Here is a 19,342-nt window from a genome sequence, read left to right on the forward strand (position 1 = left end):
TTGAAAAATTCTTTAACTTAATGATAGTTGTTTACAGAGTTCAAAGAAATGTTTGAGAATACTATTTTCTATACAAGTGAGGCCCTGACACTCTAAAGCTGAGGTCACAGTTTGTATCAATATGATAAATATTTACTATTTTATTACATAGGTTGTGTATGAAATTACAATATTTTACTGGTAACAAATTTAGTAAGACAATATGTTAAAAAATACTAAATTTGTATGTGTGCTTTGGAAGATGGTACTGTAAAAGAGTAAGTCTGTGAAAATTTTAATATACTGTGATCAGCATAAAATATTATGTAAATGAGTTATTTTTTTAGCCCTAACCCAGTAATAGCCTTCCTGTTGGTAAAATAAGGTATTATTTAGCTATTTGGTATATTTTTGAATAAGAGAATGATGTCTTACTGAAAATCAGACTTCATATTTTAAGCTTTAGATGTTTTCTTTTATACTGTATTTCAGAAAAATAGAGTACCTTTTGTGTTTTGAAATAGAAAATGTTCTTAACTTCTCATATTCTTAACTTAAAAATTACCAATGCTTTTACAACCTTTCATACCTTGGCCACTATCTGTTTCCCTTAAAAATTTTAGTAATGAGGCTAAACCTAGACTATTGGATTTCCACTTACATTATCAGCTGCAACAACACATACATTTAACACCTATATGTAATTCATGTTTGAAAACTTGCTTTAACTTCAAAATGAGAGAAATTATAACTACATATTAAAATGACACAATAATGTTCCTTTTTGATTACTAATTGAAGGAAAGAACACGTTTCTTCTTCTCTTCTTCCTAATCCATTTCATGAAATGACCAGTTTCACTCCTATTGATAAAGATAGCTTTATGGCAGCTTCACCACCACAACACATGCACCAGCTCTTCCAATGTTGACAGGAACTTCCTAACAGAGAAAAAAAACCAAACAAATAAACAAACAAGGAAAGAAATACTGTCTTAATGAACTTTGTCTTCAGCATTATATATATATATGTATATATATATATGTATATATATATATATATATATAATATACCATGTTGGAGTTGAACAAGTCCTTAGCTATTCTGGTCCAATCTTCACCTGGTATAAAGATGGAAATTGCAGCCTAAATAACTGTCCAGTGTGGTGGAAAGAATATATTATTTAAATGATGTAAAGCTGAGTCTGAGAAGCAGGTGATTTTGGTTGATAATTTTCTCATTTGAAAAATTACAGCTAATAAAAATTACAGCTAAAATTATTAGCTTGAAATCCTTCAAAGTTTTTGTTAGGGTTAAGTGAGATAATGAATAAAAATAATTTGGCAGATAGTGGTTATAATTCCATTATTTGTTAGTTCTCTTTCACTCTTTCCAAGGTCACACAATGAAACAGTGAAAATCCAGGAATAGAATCTAGGTCCCTTAAGCTACTGGTCTGTAATTTTCAGAAAAGTAAATTCCACAAGCTTAGCAAACATTTTGGTTATTGTATTTGACTTAACAACTCCTTGTTTGCTTTTTTTTTCTTCCATTCCTAGCTGGTTCTAAACACTGATAAAATAAGGAGCTACCTGCATGGCAGAATTTGAGTGTTTCTGAGGGTCTTAACAAATCAAATTGTTGGAGGAGATAGAAAGCCATTGTCAGCTGTCATTATATTAATACATATTTCTTTAGAACAGTAACTAGCTTACCGTGTAGAATATAGAACAGCATGAAGTCAGTATAAGGGAAGGTGAAGTTTGATACAAAATAAAAATGTTTGCCTGTTTGTGGAAATGATGAATTAATCATACTTTATTATTTTTTTATTAAGCTGCCATTTAATTAACAGAACACCATTAGATATTTTTTTAATAAATCCAGTATTATCACTAGAAAAAAATGTCAAAAGCATCAAGTTTGCCTTTAGCATCCCCAAGATGTCCTTCTTGTACTCTCCTTAGAATTTCTTCTGTTAGATACCCAGCATTCTTGAGAGGGTTTAATCCAGTCTCTCATTGTTCACTAAATTCCTTGAATGACTGATTAAGAATTAAGAGTGTTGTAGTTTATACAATCTCTATAAAAGGGGACTGAAAAAAATTTCCCCTGGTCAACAACCAATAAGAAGACGCAGATATTTGTTGATGAGGACATTGCACTTTGGTTCTCAAGTCATAATACATACTTAGAAAGTTGGCCAGAGTAAGGCTTTCAAATTATTGAATTGGATTCACTTGAGTAAAGCTTTTAAATTATCAAATTGGATTCACTTTTCTATGAAAGGAATGAGTCCATAAAGCCAAGAGAATGCTCTGTTCTCTTTCATATAAGTACTGATGGATCCTGCCAATGATAAATTAGATCAACTGTACTCAATAGTATAGGTAAAGCAATTACTGCAAATTTCACTAAAAGATTCTGGGTAGGCCCTAATTCCAAACATATATTGTAAAGACTTTTATTAAAACCTGAAATGTACTAATTTCAATACTTTCAATGACAGTACCTCTTTCCATTCATCTTTCTGTGCGTCATATGACTCAACAGTGTTCAAATAAGTATGTCCATCATATCCTCCAACCACATAGAGTTTGTCTCCAAGGGGACATACAGCAACAGCATCTCGAGGAACACTCAGAGGTGCTACAGTTGACCATGAATCATTTTTTGGATCATACCTTAAGAGTTTAGGAAGACAATTAAAAGATGAAGTCCGATAATGTTAAAAATAATAGACATTAATAAAATGTATACTTATCCAATAAAAGGAATCAAAAACACCTTATAAATAGCAAGTTTAGTCTAATAAATGTTAAAAATAAGTACATGAAAAATTCTTTTCAACCATAAGACATCACTCAAAGCATATCAAAAATGTATTTCCTTTCCAAAGTACTATGCATCCTTTGATTAGTACTTAGATTCTCTATAAGGAAATTTCACATATTAGCATCTTATCTTTACGAGAAAAACGTCCCCTCTCTCTTTTAGTATGCTGGTTGGAGAGCTTTTGTTTTTCTCTTATTCTTTGGTTATCAAAAGTTTTTTGTGAGATGCCTTATCTTGTTCATGTGAGAGCCCACATTTCAAGTAAATCTGAATATAATTGCCTTCTTGTTTTGTAGAATGTAGTACCCTGGTTTTAGTATTATTTGTAGTTAGAATGACCATAGTTTTATCCTATCATTTTCCCCATGAGTGTTCCAATTTATCTTCACAGGAGGAATTTTTCCCATTTTAATCTGAAGTTAACTCTTTATCCCTAAACCTTTTCTGTAAGCTAAATGAAAGAGAATTCAGTAAGTAATAAAACCTTCTCCAGGAATTCTTTCCTAAAATTTGAAGCCTTTTAAAAAAAAGCATAATACTAAAATCTGAAAGGGGTGGACAATAAAAGAAAACTTACATAATTATACATGAAAATATTCTCTGCTTTTATATTGGCCTATTTGTAAAACCCAGTGAAAAAAGTTTATTTTACAGAATAAATTTTTATTTATTACCTTCTACTAATGTTCTTAAATTTCTATTACCTCTTTTATTTCTGTTTTCATCTCTTAAGATATATTCTAAATTATCTGATCTTGGCTTCCATTTGAACTTGATCTCACATCCAGTAATATTTTTAATAATATCTGAAATCAGCAAGAATTAAAATAACCTCAGTGTTCCATACATATTGTTGATTGTCATGTAGCATATCATCTTCAATTCTGCTGTTGTAATAAAACCCAGAACCAGAAAATCCATAACTGTATGCTTTAGCTAAGCTAAATGTTCAACAATAATTTGCTATTATTAATTGGTGCTACCCTCAACTAACTGACTACATACCTAAATGAATGGTGAACCAGGGCTCACAGAAGGATTTCCTTACAAATTTGCATCTAAACTTGACTTTCCTGTATGTGCATGATAATTAATGCTCAAAGATCTGTCTAATGTTAATATTATCTCATTATTGTTTGATTAACAAGAGATATTTGGTTAACATTGAATCTTTTGAAGAAAAAAATTGTCAATAACGTTACTATCTGTAAAGACACACAGGAGAAGTTATTAAAGAAAAAGTTAGCACTTATTTGCAGAACATAAGGAATAACATGGAGGGCATTAGGAGAAGGAAGGGAAGAATGAAGGAGGGGGGGAATCAGAAGGGGAGATGAACCATGAGAGTATGGACTCTGAGAAACAAACTGAGGTTTTTAAAGGGGTGGGGGACTGGGTTAGCCTGGTGATGGATATTAAGGAAGACACATACTGAATGGAACACTGGGTGTTATATGAAAACGATGAATCATGGAACACTACATCAAAAACTAATGATGTACTGTATGGTGACTAACGTAACAAAATAAAATAAAATTTAAAAAAAGTTAGCCACTATATCACTTTCAAATTAAAATAACATCATGTATCTCCCTTTTTGTTTTTGTTTTCTGTCTCTCCTTACTTTGAATACAGTATATATATTCTAGTAGAAACAAAGTGGAGTCTGAAGTAAAGAGAATTAGCTATGGACTTATTCCTACACTTAGAGAAATTAGAAATAATTTGCTTGACTACTTTGCCTCAATTTTCTCATCAACATTATAGAAATAGTAATCCCTGAATCAACCAACTTGTTTATGTGATGATTTTAGAAACATTTAAATTATTACCTTAAATAATTGAATGAGATTCTTTTTTTTTTTTAAAGATTTTTATTTATTTATTTATTTATTTATTTATTTATTTATTTGAGAGAGAGAATGAGAGAGAGAGAGCAGGAGAGGGGGGAGGGTCAGAGGGAGAAGCAGACTCCCTGCAGAGCAGGGAGCCCGATGCGGGACTCAATCCTGGGACTCCAGGATCATGACCTGAGCCGAAGGCAGTCGCTTAACCAACTGAGCCACCCAGGCGCCCTTGAATGAGATTCTTAAGGTACTGAGTAGGCCAACACTGTTTTAGTTGTAGAAAACAGTCAGAAAAATTGTCTCAGACATAAAAATGAGGATTATCTGATTCCATAGAATGTGAACTTTTGATTGGCTTTCTACCAATAGAACTATTTTACAACTCTGTAGGTGTTGTTGTAGAAAACTGTTTTCTTGTACAAATGAATTTTGCCTAATGGAGATAGAATTAATTTCCACCATGTAGAAATGGCCACCAAAGATTAAATTTTACTCTCCTTAGGATATTAACTACTTTTGCACCTATTAACATTTTTTTTTCAGTATTCCTAATTGTCTATATGTCTTTTCTTCAAAGACTCTTTTGCACCAGTTTTAACATCTTATGGGTTACCTCATTAATTAATGAATCATAAAATCCTTGACCCATGTTAATTTTATATTTGTATGAAAGTCATAATTATAATATTTTGAAAATTATATATTAACATTAACCATTTTCTCAAGGTCTTTTCAAAGAAAATGCCAATAACGGGATAATAATAGTAGTAACAATACTGGTCATTACAAAAATAATACAAACAAAAACAACCATCAACTAACTTCTACTGAGTACTTAACAGGTGCAAGACAATGTACTAAGTTCAATATCATTTATTATATTGTACTCTATGGATTGACACTGTAATTATTCCTTTTTTTTTTTTCACATGAGGAAACTGATGTTTGTGGATGTAAAATAACTGGGTCAAGGTCACCTAACTTGTAAATAGTGAAACTGGGATTTGAACGCAGATTTGTGTGTCTCCAAACCAAATACTTTTAACTAGTATGCTATATATTTTTTAGTACATGTGAAGTGCTCTTTTTCCCATTAATTTTTTTCAAGATTTTATTTATTTATTTGAGAGAGAGCACGAGTGGTGTGAGGGGCAGGGGGAGAAGCAGGTTCTCTGCTGAGCAGGGAGCCTGATGTGGGACTCTACCCCAGGACTCCAGGATCATCACCTGAGCTGAAGGCAGATGTTCAGTTGACTGAGGCACCCAGGTGCCTCTCCATTAAATTTTTTAATTGTATCTGAATATTTTAAAAAATCGGTATATTTGGAAATGTAATTATGTCAGTAAATAAGGTTAAACATTTAATTATTAGGATGTTTGTATATATTTAATTTTGAAGTCTGCACTATGAACTTTATCAAAAAATATGAACTGAGTTTATGTTTTTCTAGTTCTGTGTGTAAATGTCTATTTAAATTAGTATCAACACTTTAAGAAATTGTTAGGTTAATTTTATAGTGAACAGTCTGTTGTCCTAAAATAGAGCCCAACTCCTTTCTCTTTCAGGTATTAACATACAATTCCACAATGTCAGGGGTTCATAAAGTAAAGCCAGGGAAATGCTGGCATAGTAAGCGGTTATAAGATGGTTATTTAAGTAAAATATTTTGGGGTGCCTGGGTGGCTCAGTTGGTTAAGTGACTGCCTTTGGCTCAGGTCATGATCCTGGAGTCCCTGGATTGAGTCCCGCATCGGGCTCCCTGCTCGGCAGGGAGTCTGCTTCTCCCTCTGACCTTCCCCCCTCTCATGTACTCACTCTCTCTCATTCTCTTTCTCTCAAATAAATAAATAAATAAATCTTTAATTAAAATATTTTGTGTATTCTAGATTTTTTTTCTTATGAAATGTGTCCTTTTCCTTACCAAACTTAGTTTTGTAGACCTATACATTTAGGTACAAGGAACCAAGCAAATGCAACACAAGTTATACCATTAAGATCTAACAAAAAGCCTTCAAAGCTGTAGTCAAACAAAGCATGGATTCTAACATCCATAACAAAAATCTCTTACTAACTTGGATTTATTACAAGAAAATTGCTGTCATAAGGGCTTAAGACCTTATCTCTGTCTATATATTTACATGATTTAATTTTTAATTAAGATGAAATTTTTGTGAAGTCAGGTTCAGTTTTCATAGTAACAAACTTTTATGACCTTTTATTTACTAGATATAATCATATAACTGAGATATCACACAGTCAGAAGTGACACAGCTCTGATCTCAGGCTAGTAAAATCCATGGGAAGTAGTAGTACACATGTCTTGTGAAAGATATAGGGATATTACTGATATATATATAGAACTGGAGCAAGAGATTACTGATTGAAGATTATACTAGAAGAACTAAGGCCTAAGAAGCATCACGGCTGAGACTCTTAAACAAAATAAGACATTTATTTTTTAGTATTTATTTATCTATTTGAGAGAGAGAGAGAAAGGAGGCACAGAGGGAGATAGAGAGAATCTCAACCGACTTCCTGCTGAGTGTGGATCCTGATGCAGGGCTTGATCTCACAATCCTAAGATCATTACCTGAGTCAGATGCTTAACCAACTGAGCCACCCAGGTGCCCCAATAAAGAATCAAAACACACACAGGCACACACTCATAAAATGGCCCAGGAAACACACACCTAAGAAAGGTCTGAAAAGGCCTCAAGTCTTCATGCTGGCTTGACCCCAGTCACAGAACATAACCTGCCTATTAGTGAGGTTTCCCTATGAATGGAGCCAATCTTCAGAGACTGGGAAAGGTATCTGTTATTTCAAATGCCCAGTTTTCCACAAAAGATCACAAAGAATACAAATAAACAGGAAAGTGAGTTTCATTCAAAAACAAAACAAAACAACAACAAAGAAATCTCCAGAAACCATCCCTGCAGAAACACAGGCTTCCGATTTACAAGATAAAGCCATTAAGATGACTGTCTTATATATGCTCAAAGAGCTAAAAGAAAAACAGACTAAAGGGAACCAAAAGATCAGGAACAAAAAGAAAACTAAAGGAAATCAAAGATGATATATGAACAAAATGAGGATGATAACAAAGGGAAATAAATTATGAAGAACCAAACAGAAAATCTGGGGCTGAAAAAATAAAATCACTGAATTGAAAAATCACTAGAGGGGTTCAGTAGGAGACTCAGACAGGCAGAAGAAAAAATAAGTTAACTTGAGACAAGTCATTCAAAATGATCAAGTCTAGGGAGCAAAAAGAATAAAGAAAAGTGAACAGAGTCTAAGAGACTTATGAGACATCATCAAGTGGATCAACATAGGCATTTTGGAAGTCCCAGAAGAAGAGGAAGAGGAAGAAATAATATTTGAAGAAATAATAGTTAAAACTTCGCAAATTTTAAGTAAACATGAATCCGCAAATCCAAAAATCTAAGTGAACTTCAAGTAGGACAAATCTAAACAGACCCACACTGGGGTGATATAATAAAACTGCTGAACATCAAAAACAAAGAGACAATCTTGAAAGAGAAAAACAATTTTTGACACACAAGTGATCCTCAATAAGACTATGAGCAAATTTCTCATTAAAGAACAGAAAGAAGTAGGAAGATACATTTAAACTGCTTAAAGAAAAATCCTGTCAACTGAGAATTCTCTAACTGGCAAAATTGCCCTTCAAAAAAGAGGGAAATATTAAGACATTTCCAGATAAACAATGGGTAAATGAGTTTATTACAAGTAAATCTGCCCTATAAGAAATTCTAAAGTTAGTCCTTCAAGTTGTAATAAAAAAAATACTAAACAGTAACTCAAAGTCATATGAATATATAAAGTTCTCTGGTAAAAGTAAAAACATGGACAGATATAAAAACTATTTATTATTTTAATTTTAGTTTATATCTCTACTGTTTTTCTATAGGCCTTAAAAGACAAAAGCATGAAAATAATTAAAAACTATGTTAGTAGAGGGGTGCCTGGGTGGCTCAGTCAGTTTCTTGATTTTAGCTCAGGTCATGATCTCAGTGTTGTTGGACTGAGCTCTGCCTTGGGCTACATGCTCAGTGGAGAGTCTGCTTGAGATACTCTCCCTCCTCCACTCCTTATGACCCCCTCCCCCTCTCTCTCAAATAAATAATCTTAAACAAAGCTATATTAATACGTACACAATATATAAAGACATAATTTATTATATCAAAAACATAAAGTAGGGAAGAGGGCAGACCTGTAAAGATTAGAGTATTCTTATGCAATTGAAGTTAAGTTGGTATCAATTTAAAATAGACTGGTAAATGTCTAGGCTGTTACATGTAATCCCCATGATAGCCACAAAAGAAATAATTTTAGAATATACAAAAAAAGGAATTAAGAGCATTATCAAAACTTGTCACTATGAAAAATCAACTAAACACAATGAAGGCAAGAAGATAGGATATGAGGGACAAAAAACTATAAAATATATGAAAACAAATACTGAAATGGCTATATTAAATCTTTCTCAATAATCACTTTAAATGTCAATGGATTAAATTCCCCTATTAAATGTCATACCTTGGTAGAAGGATTAAAAAAACAAAAAAACAAAAAAAACAAAATCCAGCTATATGCTGTCTACAAGAGACTCATTTTAGATCTAAGGAAGCACATATGTCAAAAGTGGAACAATGGAAAAAAAATCGAGGTAAATGGTAACCAAAAGACAGTAAGGGTGAATATACTAATATTATACAAAATAGACTTTAAGACAAATGCTGTTTAAGAGAAAAAAAGCACATTATATAATAATGAAAAGGTCAATTTACAAAAAACATATAACAATTATAGACATAAAAGGACCAAACACCAAAGTTTCTAAATACATGAAAGAAACATTGACAGAATTAGAGGGAGAAATAGCTCTACAGTAATAGGAGAATTTAATTCTTCACTTTTCATAATAGGTTGAATGACCAGACAGAAGATAAGTAAATACATAGAAGACTTGAACATTATAGACCATTTGAACCTAACAAATATATATATATATGTATATATATATATACATATATATATGTATTTGACAAAATCATATATATTTTCAACAACAAACAGCAAGCATATATATAAACACATATATATATAAACACATATATATATTCTAATATGTTCTACCTAATAAAAACAGAAGAAACATTTTTTCTCAAGTAAACATGGAAAATTACCCAAGATAGAACACATGTTAGCACATAAAACAAATTTTAATAAATTTAAAAATGTTAGGGGCGCCTGGGTGGCTCAGTCATTAAGCGTCTGCCTTTGGCTCAGGTCATGATCTCAGGGTCCTGGGATCGAGCCCCACATTGGGCTCCCTGCTCCACGGGGAGCCTGCTTCTCCCTCTCCCACTCCCCCTGCTTGTGTTCCCTCTCTCGCTGTGTCTGTCTCTGTCAAATAAATAAATAAAATCTTTAAAAAAAAATTAAAAATGTTGAAAACATGCAAAGTCTTTTCACAATGAAATGAAACTATAAATCAACAGCAGAAGGAAACCTGGAGTAACCACAAATATATGAAAATGAAAGAACATTCACTTAAAAAAGCCAATGGGTCAAAGAATATATCATAAGGAAAATTAGAAAATAAAATGAAAATGAAAGCATGACATACCATATCTTATGGGATGTGGAGAAAGCAGGGCTATGTGGAAAATCTATGGCTATAAATGCTTCCATTTAAAAGAAAGAACAATTTCAAATCAACAACCTAACTTTACACCTTAAGAAAATATAAAAAGAAAAACTAACCCCAAAGCTAACATAAGGAAGGGAATAACAGAGATTAGACAATAAACAAATAATGAAGAAAATTTAAAAAGAGAAAATCAATGAAATTGATAGTTGGTTCTGCAAAATGATCAACAAAAATGATAAAACTTTAGCTAGTTGAATACCAGAAAAAGAGAAAACTCAATTGAAATCAACAATGAAAGAGGGGAAATTAGGACGTTTCAGTGCAAGATGGTAAGATAGAAAGATCCTGAATTCACTTCCTCCAAAGAACACACCTAATTACACCAAATAAAGAACAATTCCCCTGAATAAGAACGGAGGGCCAATGAACAGCTTCTGTACAACAAAAGGGAAAATGGCAAAGGAGAACAGCAAGAGAGAATGAGAGAGAGTAATAAAGGGAATCCCTAACCTCCACACTGCAAACTGCAGTATGGAAGGATAGTAAGGAGGGATTAGGAACAGATTTCTCCATCCTTGGGCACAGAAAAGAAGTCACAATTTAAAAGACCACCTAGAATGTAAAAGAGACAGCACTAGAACACCACCAAATGGCAGAGGAACTGCAGCAATGCTTATCAGATCAGAAGGACTAGAGAAGAACAGGTTTATGTCCCCCCTCTACCTTAAAAGCTCAGAAGGGATCAGGGTCCAGTGGTGATAACTGGTTTGCTGCCTCAGCAAGTCCCAATCACTTTGGGGCACAGAAAAAACACCACGGTTTACAAAGGATGGGGAGCTGTGGGAATGCTCTCTGGGTCACTTTTCCTCCAAGGTAGGAGGTGTGGAGAAGTGAATTGGAGGGGATATTTTGGAGGATAAACGTGAGTGGAGGAATGGAGGGAGTTTCCTTAAGCCAGCTACCAGAAAGTGATAGAGCTCTGGAGGGAAAAATCAGAACTTTTATAAATCTACTCCAGTGGGAGACATCCCTGCCTTAAAGCTGCTCGGTTGGCAAGTCAGGGCAGAATCCTAGGTGAGACACTGTGTCTTAGGATCCCCGGGTCATGGAAATAATGGGGGTGCCTGAGCCAGCAGAGTTCCCAAGCATTGGAGCAGGGAAACTGATGAGGGTCAGCAAGCCCGGAAGGGGGCTATCAGACCGGTTTGCCATAAACGTTGAACAGCAGCACATTCAGGTGACCACTCTCCCCTTGGGCCCTGAAAAGGCAGAAACGTGGCCAACCTCAGCCTTCCCCCAGGCGAGGCAGCATGGGTACATGCACAATCAAGTGACCATTCTCTGTGCAGGCCCCTGCAAAGAGCAGAAATGTGGGTGATCCTCTGCTTTCCCCCAGGAGGGGCAGCATGGGTGCTCACCAGAGGAGTCTGTAGAGTTTTGCACTCACAGAAGTGAAGATTGATTTTCCCTGAGGTTTTACTGAAGAGAAGGGGTTAAGATGGTTCAGCTCCAGGGCTGGAGATCAGGGCACAGCCATTTTTATCTTCATCCTCTGAAGTAGCACAGAAAACCTTCAGAGAAAAAAAAAGCCACATAGAAGAACCCAAAGCAGCTTACATTGAGCCCAGCTCCCTGGCAAGAGGCAGTGCAACTGCGCCCAGCCAAAGACTCCTGAAATTAAGTGTAACAGGACCCTTTTCCAGAAGACCAGCTGTAACATCAAGAGAATAAAAAGTTTACCAAGCACACAGAACTGCAAAACTCCAGTGCTAGGGACAAATATTATATTATAGAAGTCTAGGTTTTTTCTCATGATTCTTTTATTGTTCAGTTTAAAATTTTCCTTTTTTTCCCCTATGTTTTTAATTTAAATTCAATTAGCCAAATTATAGTACATCATTAGTCTCAGATGTAGTGTTCAATAATTTATCAGTTTCATATAACACCAGTGCTCATCATATCACATGACCTCCTTAATGTACATCACTTTCTCAACAAGTTTCTTATTATATCAACTCTTTGTTCTAGGTTTTTTTTTTTAACTTTCATTCTTACATTTATATTTTATAGATATACTCTTAATTTTTGGCTTCATTACAATGTATTCAATTTTATTTTTTGTATATATACATTTATTATATATACCTTTCTTTACAATTTTGGGATTTAGTGTCTTCTAACAAACAGACCAAAATGCACCCAGGACCAAGTGGATCACCTTGTTTTGTCCACCTTGGAGATTATAATCTTTCTTTCATCCTTTTTTTTTTTTTCAATTTTGTTTCATTTTGGTTTCTGACCTCTTCAGATTTGTCTAGTGTGTATTTCAATTGGGTCTTGGTTGATATATCTGATTTTGTTGCTTTTATCCATTCTACTTAGCACCAAATGACTAGAAGGAGAAATTCACAACAAAGGAAAAAAAAACAGTGGTAATACTTTATGCCACATATCTAAGTAGTATGTATATAAGTAAAATGTTAGGAACGCCTGGGTGGCTCTGTTGGTTAAGCAGCTGCCTTCAGCTCGGGTCATGATCCCAAGGTTCTGGGATTGAGTCCCACATCAGGCTCCCTGCTCAGGGGGGAGTCTGCTTCTCCCTCTGCCTCTGCCCCTCTCCCTGCTTGTACTCTCACTCTCTCTCTCTCTAGCAAATAAATAAATAAAATCTTTAAAAAAAATAAGTAAAATGTTAAAGCTGGAATTCATGATAATGATTATAAAGTTACTGGTTGTGCTTGTAAAAGCATAAAAGACACTAGAGAATCTCTTAGTGGAGAAATGAGATCTAATCAGGCCAAAATTAAAAATGCTCTAACTGAGATGCAGTCTAAATTGGATGCTCTAACAGCTAGAGTAAATGAGACAGAAGAGAGAGTCAGTGACATAGAAGACAAGATGATGGAAAGGAAGGAAACTGAGGAAAAGAAAGAAAAACAATGAATGGACAATGAGGGGAGGCTTTGAGAAATCAGCGACACCATAAAGCGGAACAATATTAGAATTACTGGGGACCCAGAAGAAGAGAAAGAGAGAGAGGGGCCGAAGGTATATTTGAGCAAATCATAGCTGAAAACTTCCTTAATCTGGGGAAGGAAACAGGCATTCAAGTCCCAGAGGTAGAGAGAATGCCCCCCCAAATCAATAAAAATAGATAAACATCCTGATATATAATAGTAAAGCTTGAAAATTTCATAGATAAAGAGAAAATCCTGAAAGCAGCTCAATGCAAGAGCTCCTTAACCTACAATGGTAGAAATATTAGACTGGCAACAGACCTATCCACAGAGAGCCTGACAGGCCAGAAAGGGCTGGCATGATATATTCAGGGTACTAAATGAGAAAAACATGCAGCCGGCAACAGACCTATCCACAGAGAGCCTGACAGGCCAGAAAGGGCTGGCATGATATATTCAGGGTACTAAATGAGAAAAACATGCAGCCATTAATACTTTATCCAGCAAGGCTGTCATTCAGAATAGAAGGAGAGATAAAGACCTTCTAGGACAAACAGAAGCTAAAAGAATTTGTGATCACTAAACCAGCCCTGCAAGAAATATTAAAGGGGATCCTGTAAGTGAAGAGAGAGACCAAAAGTAACATAGACCAGAAAGGAACAAAGATAATCTACAGAAACAGGGACTTTACAGGTAATAAAATGGCACTATTTTCATATCTTCCAATAGTTACTCTGAATGTAAATGGGCTAAATGGTCCAATCAAAAGACACGGAGTATCAGATTGGAAAAAAAATAAAAATAAAAAGCAAGGCCCATCGGTATACTGTCTAGAAGAGACTCATTTTAACCCTAAAGACACCTCCAGATTGAAAGTGAGGGAGTGGGGAATCATTTACCATGCCAATGCACATCAAAAGAAAGTTGGGGTAGCAATCCTCATATCATATCAGACAAATTAGATTTTAAACCAAAGATTATAGTAAAGGATGAAGAGGGACACTATATCATATTTAAAGGTTCTACCCAACAAGAAGATGTAACAATTATAAATATTTATGCTCCTAACTAGGGAGCAGGCAAGTATATCAACCAATTAATAACCAAATTAAAGCAATACATTGATAATAGTACAATAATAGTGGGGCACTTCAACACCCCACTGACAGCAATGGACAGATGATCTAAGCAGAAGATCAACAAGGAAACAAGGGCTTTGAATGACACACTGGACCAGATGGACTTAACAGATAAATACAGAGCATTCTATCCTAAAGCAACAGAATACACATTCTTCTCGAGTGCACATGGAACACTCTCCAGAATAGATCACATACTGGGTCACAAATCAGGTTTCAACTAATACCAAAAAATTGGGATTATTCCCTCCATATTTTCAGAACACAATGCTTTGAAATTTGAACTCAACACAAGAGGAAATTTGGAAGGAACTAAAACACTTGGAGGTTAAAGAGTACCCTACTAAAGAATGAATGGCTCAACTAGGAAATTAAAAAAGAATTTTAAAAAATCATGGAAACTAATCAAAATGAAAACACAACTGTTCAAAATCTTTGGGATGCAGGAAAGGTGGTCCTAAGAGGGAAGTATGTAGTAATACAAACCTTTCTCAAGAAACTGGAAGTTTCAAATACACAAGTTAATCTTATATCTAAAGGATCTGGAGAAAGAACAACATATAAAACCTAATCCAAGCAGGAGATGAGAAATAATAAAGAACAGAGCAGAGATCAATGAAATAAAAACCAAAAGAACAATAGAACAGATCAATGAAACTAGGTTCTTTAAAGAATTATTATGATTGATAAAATCCTAGCCAGACTTATCAAAAAGAAAATAGAAAGTACCCTCGGGGCCCTGGGTGGCTCAGTTGGTTAAGCGACTGCCTTCGGCTCAGGTCATGATCCTGGAGTCCCTGGATCGAGTCCTGCATCGGGCTCCCTGCTTGGCAGGGAGTCTGCTTCTCCCTCTGACCCTCCCCCCTCTCATGCTCTCTCTCTCTCTCAGTCTCTCTCTCTCAAATAAATAAATAAAATCTTTAAAAAAAAAAAGAAAATAGAAAGTACCCAAATTAATAAAATAAAATCATGAATGAAAGAGGAGAGACCACAAGCAACACCAAGGAAATACAATTTTAAAAATATATTATGAGCCATTAAATGCCAACAAATTAGGCAATCTGGAAGAAATTGATTAATTCCTGGAAACATAAACTACCAGAACTGGAACCAGAAGAAATAGAAAATCTGAAGAGCCCCATTACCAGCAAAGAATTGACGTAGTAATTAAAAATCTCTCAACAAACAAGAGTCCAGGGCTGGATAGCTTCCCAGGGGAATTCAACCAAACATTTAAAGAAGAATTAATACCTATTCTTCTGAAGCTGTTTCATAAAATAGTAAGGCAAGGAAAACTTCCAAACTTGTTTTATGAGGGCAGCATAGAGAGTTCCAAACAAGCTGAACCCAAATACTATTTTCCACAATTTTTTGTACATTCAAATATCACAACACATAATAATTAAAATATGAGTGGTTAATGATAAAGAAAAAAATTAAAAGCTGCAAGACAAAAGCAAAAAGTTAGCTACAAAGGAAAACTTAAAAGCAAAAAGTAAGCTACAAAGGAAAACTTACAAGGCTATCAACAAATTTTTTAGCAGAAACTTTGCAAATAAGAAAGGAATGGCATGATGTATGCAAAGTGCTGAAAAGAAAAAAAAACTATGGCTACAAATACTCTGTTCAGTAAGTTTATCTTTCAGATTTGAAAAAGTAATAAAGAATTTTCCAAGACAATCAAAAGGTAAGAGTTCATCACTACTAAACCAGCCTTACAAGAAATGAAGGGACTTTTATAAATGGAAAACAAATGGCCATAATTACACTTAAGGACATTATGAATAAAAGAAGTAAAATATGACAACATATACATAAAACATGGATGAGGTAGTAAAAAAGAAGCAAAGAAAAAAAGTCCTGAGGGACATCACTCCAGTGGCTAAGCGGGGGGTGGAACCCTCGCAGGACAGTGTGGTCTCAGGACCCTCAGGGTCACAGAAAGACTGGGGGTGCCTGAGTGCAGCAGAGCTCCCAGGTACCAGAGCAGGGAAGTCTGATGCAGAGACGGAGCAGAGGAGCGGGATCTCAGCTCAGGGTTGCCATAAACCGTGATCCGTGGCACAGTCGGGCCACTGCACTTCCAGCAGGGTCCCAACAAGCGGCAGATCTGGGGAGACTCCCCTTGCTCCCCCGGGGAGGAGCGGCACAAGAGCGCACCACAGGGATCTGCTGGGTTTGGAGACTCCACACAAGGTCGTGCGCTGGAGATAGAAACGATCGGTCCCAGGCCGGGTGAGCACAGAGTGCAGCTGGAGACCTGGGAGATGGGAGTGATTGACTGCTTTTCTCCGGGGGCTCACTGAGGAGTGGGGCCCCAAGTTCTCAGCTCCTCCGGGGTGGAGATTGGGAGGCCACCATTTTCACTCTCATCCTCCAAAGCTGTACGGAAAGCTTGCAGGGAACAAAAGCTCCTGAGAGCAAACCCTAGCAGATTACTTAGCTGGGACCCGGCAAGGGGGTTGCAATTCCACCTCCGGCAAAGACATTTGGGAACCACGGCAACAGGCCCCTCCCCCAGAAGATCAGCAAGAACAGCCAGCCAAGACCAAGTTTGCCGATCAATGAGAACGGCAGAACTCCAGAGCTAAGGGAATACTGCACGTAGAATTCATGGCTTTTTTACCATGACTCTTTAGTCTTTCAAAGTTAATTTTTTTTAACTCTCTTTTTTTTTTTGAACTTTTCTTTTTCCCTTTTTCAACCAACATCTTATCAATCCCTTTTTTAAAAATAACATTTTTATTTTTCATTTTTAGAGTCATATTCTATCCCTTCATAGTAGTTATCCTTATTTTTGGCAAATATATATATATATATATATATATATATATATTTATATATATATGTGTTCTCTCTTAAAATATATATATAACATATATATAACATATATATATAACATATATATATATGTTCTCTCTTTAAAATTTTGAGATACAGTTTCTTCTAACAGATCAAAAAAATACCTTAAATCTCTAGTGTATGGCTTTGTTCTAGTTTCCTGCCTCATCACATAATCTCCCTTTTTTAAAAAAATCCTATTCTTTCTTTTTTCAACCAACTTTATCTTATCAATTCCTTTTGTAAAATCTTTTATAGTTTTCATCTTTACAGTCATATTCCATCCCTTCATCGTATTAACCTTTATTTTTGTACATATATAAGTTTTCCTTTCTTTAAAATTTCAGAAGGCACTTTCTTCTACCAGACCAAAATATACCCAAAATCTAGTGTGTGGCACTGATCTATGCACCAGCCTGATCATATCTGATCATATTCTGTTTTTTTGTTGTTTTGATTTGTTTTTGTTAGTTTTTATCTTTTTATTTTTCTTTCTTCTTTCTTTCCCTTTCTTTCCCCCTGGTTTCAGGCCTTTTCTGATTTGTTTGGTGTATATTTTTTTGAGATGTTGTTACCCTGTTAGCATTTTGTTCTCGCATTCATATATTCTCCTCTGGACAAAATGACAAGATGGAAAAAGGCACCTCAACAAAAAGAACAAGAGGCAGTACCGGCTGCCAGGAACCTAATCAATACGGACATTAGTAAGATGTTGGAACTAGAGTTTAGAATGATGATTTTAAAGATACTAGCTGGGCTTGAAAAAAGCATAGAAGTTATTAGAGAAACCCTTTCTGGAGAAAGAAAAGAACTAAAACCTAACCAAGTCGAAAACAAAAAGGCTATTAAATGAAGTGCAATCAAAAATGTAGGCTCTAACTGCTAGGATAAGTGAGGCAAAAGAGTGAATTAGTGATATAGAAGACCAAATGATGGAAAATAAAGTAGCTGAGAGAAAGAGAGATAAACAACTACTGGATCACGAGGGCAGAATTCGAAAGATAAGCGATACCATAAGACGAAACAACATTAGAATAATTGGAATCCCAGAAGAAGAAGAAAGAGAGAGAGGGGCAGAAGGTATATTGGAGCAAATTATAGCAGAGAACTTCCCTAATTTGAGGAAACAGGCATGAAAATCCAGGAGGCACAGAGAACCCACCTCAAAATCAATAAAAATAGGTCAACACCCCGACATCTAATAGTAAAACTTACAAGTCTCAGAGACAAAGAGAAAATCCTGAAAGCAGCTCGGGAGAAGAGATATGTAACCTACAATGGAAGAAACATTAGATTGGCAACAGACCTATCCACAGAGACCTGGCAGGCCAGGAAGGACTTGCATGATATATTCAGAGCATTAAATGAGAAAAATATGCAGCCAAGAATACTATATCCAGCTAGGCTGACTCTGAAAAACAAACTGAGGGTTCTAGAGGGGAGGGGGTGGGAGGATGGGTCAGCCTAGTGATGGGTATTAAAGAGGGCACATTCTGCATGGAGCACTGGGTGTTATATGCAAACAATGCATCATGGAACACTACATCAAAAACTAATGATGTAATGTATGGTGATTAACATAACATAATATAATAATAAAAGAAAATAGAGGCGAGATAAAAAGCTTCCAGTAAAAACAAAAACTGAAGGAATTTGCAAACACGAAACCAGCCGTACAAGAAATATTGAAAGGGGTCCTCTAAGCAAAGAGTGAGCCTAAAAGTAACATAGACCAGAAAGGAACACAGACAATATACAGTAACATTCACCTTACAGGAAATATAATGGCACTAAATTCCTATCTTTCAATAGTTACCCTGAATGTAAATGGGCTAAATGCCCCAATCAAAAGACACAGGCTATCAGACTGGATAAAAAAACAAGACCCATTGATATGCTCTGCAAGAGACTCATTTTAGACCCAAAGACACCCCCAGATTGAAAGTGAGGGAGTGGAAAACAATTTACCTAGCTAATGGACACCAAAAGAAAGCTGGGGTGGCAATCCTTATATCAAACAAATTAGATTTTAAACCAAAGACTATAATAAGAGATGAGGAAGG

At 35.3% G+C, this 19,342-nt stretch overlaps 1 protein-coding gene across 1 annotated transcript in view; it reads right to left on the reverse strand.

Annotated features, from left to right (window-relative positions):
• The window catches only part of KLHL4 (kelch like family member 4), a 135,263-nt gene continuing 115,921 nt past the window's right edge, over nucleotides 1–19,342 (reverse strand). Inside the window, 2 exon segments of the mRNA XM_081809323.1 lie at nucleotides 1–920; nucleotides 2,492–2,663. Coding sequence (XP_081665449.1) covers nucleotides 861–920; nucleotides 2,492–2,663 — 232 coding nt within the window. The 3' untranslated portion in view covers nucleotides 1–860.

This window comes from Leptonychotes weddellii, chromosome X, assembly GCF_054177405.1.
Source record: "Leptonychotes weddellii isolate Sample4059 chromosome X, ASM5417740v2, whole genome shotgun sequence".
In the NCBI taxonomy this organism is placed as follows: Eukaryota; Metazoa; Chordata; class Mammalia; order Carnivora; family Phocidae; genus Leptonychotes; species Leptonychotes weddellii.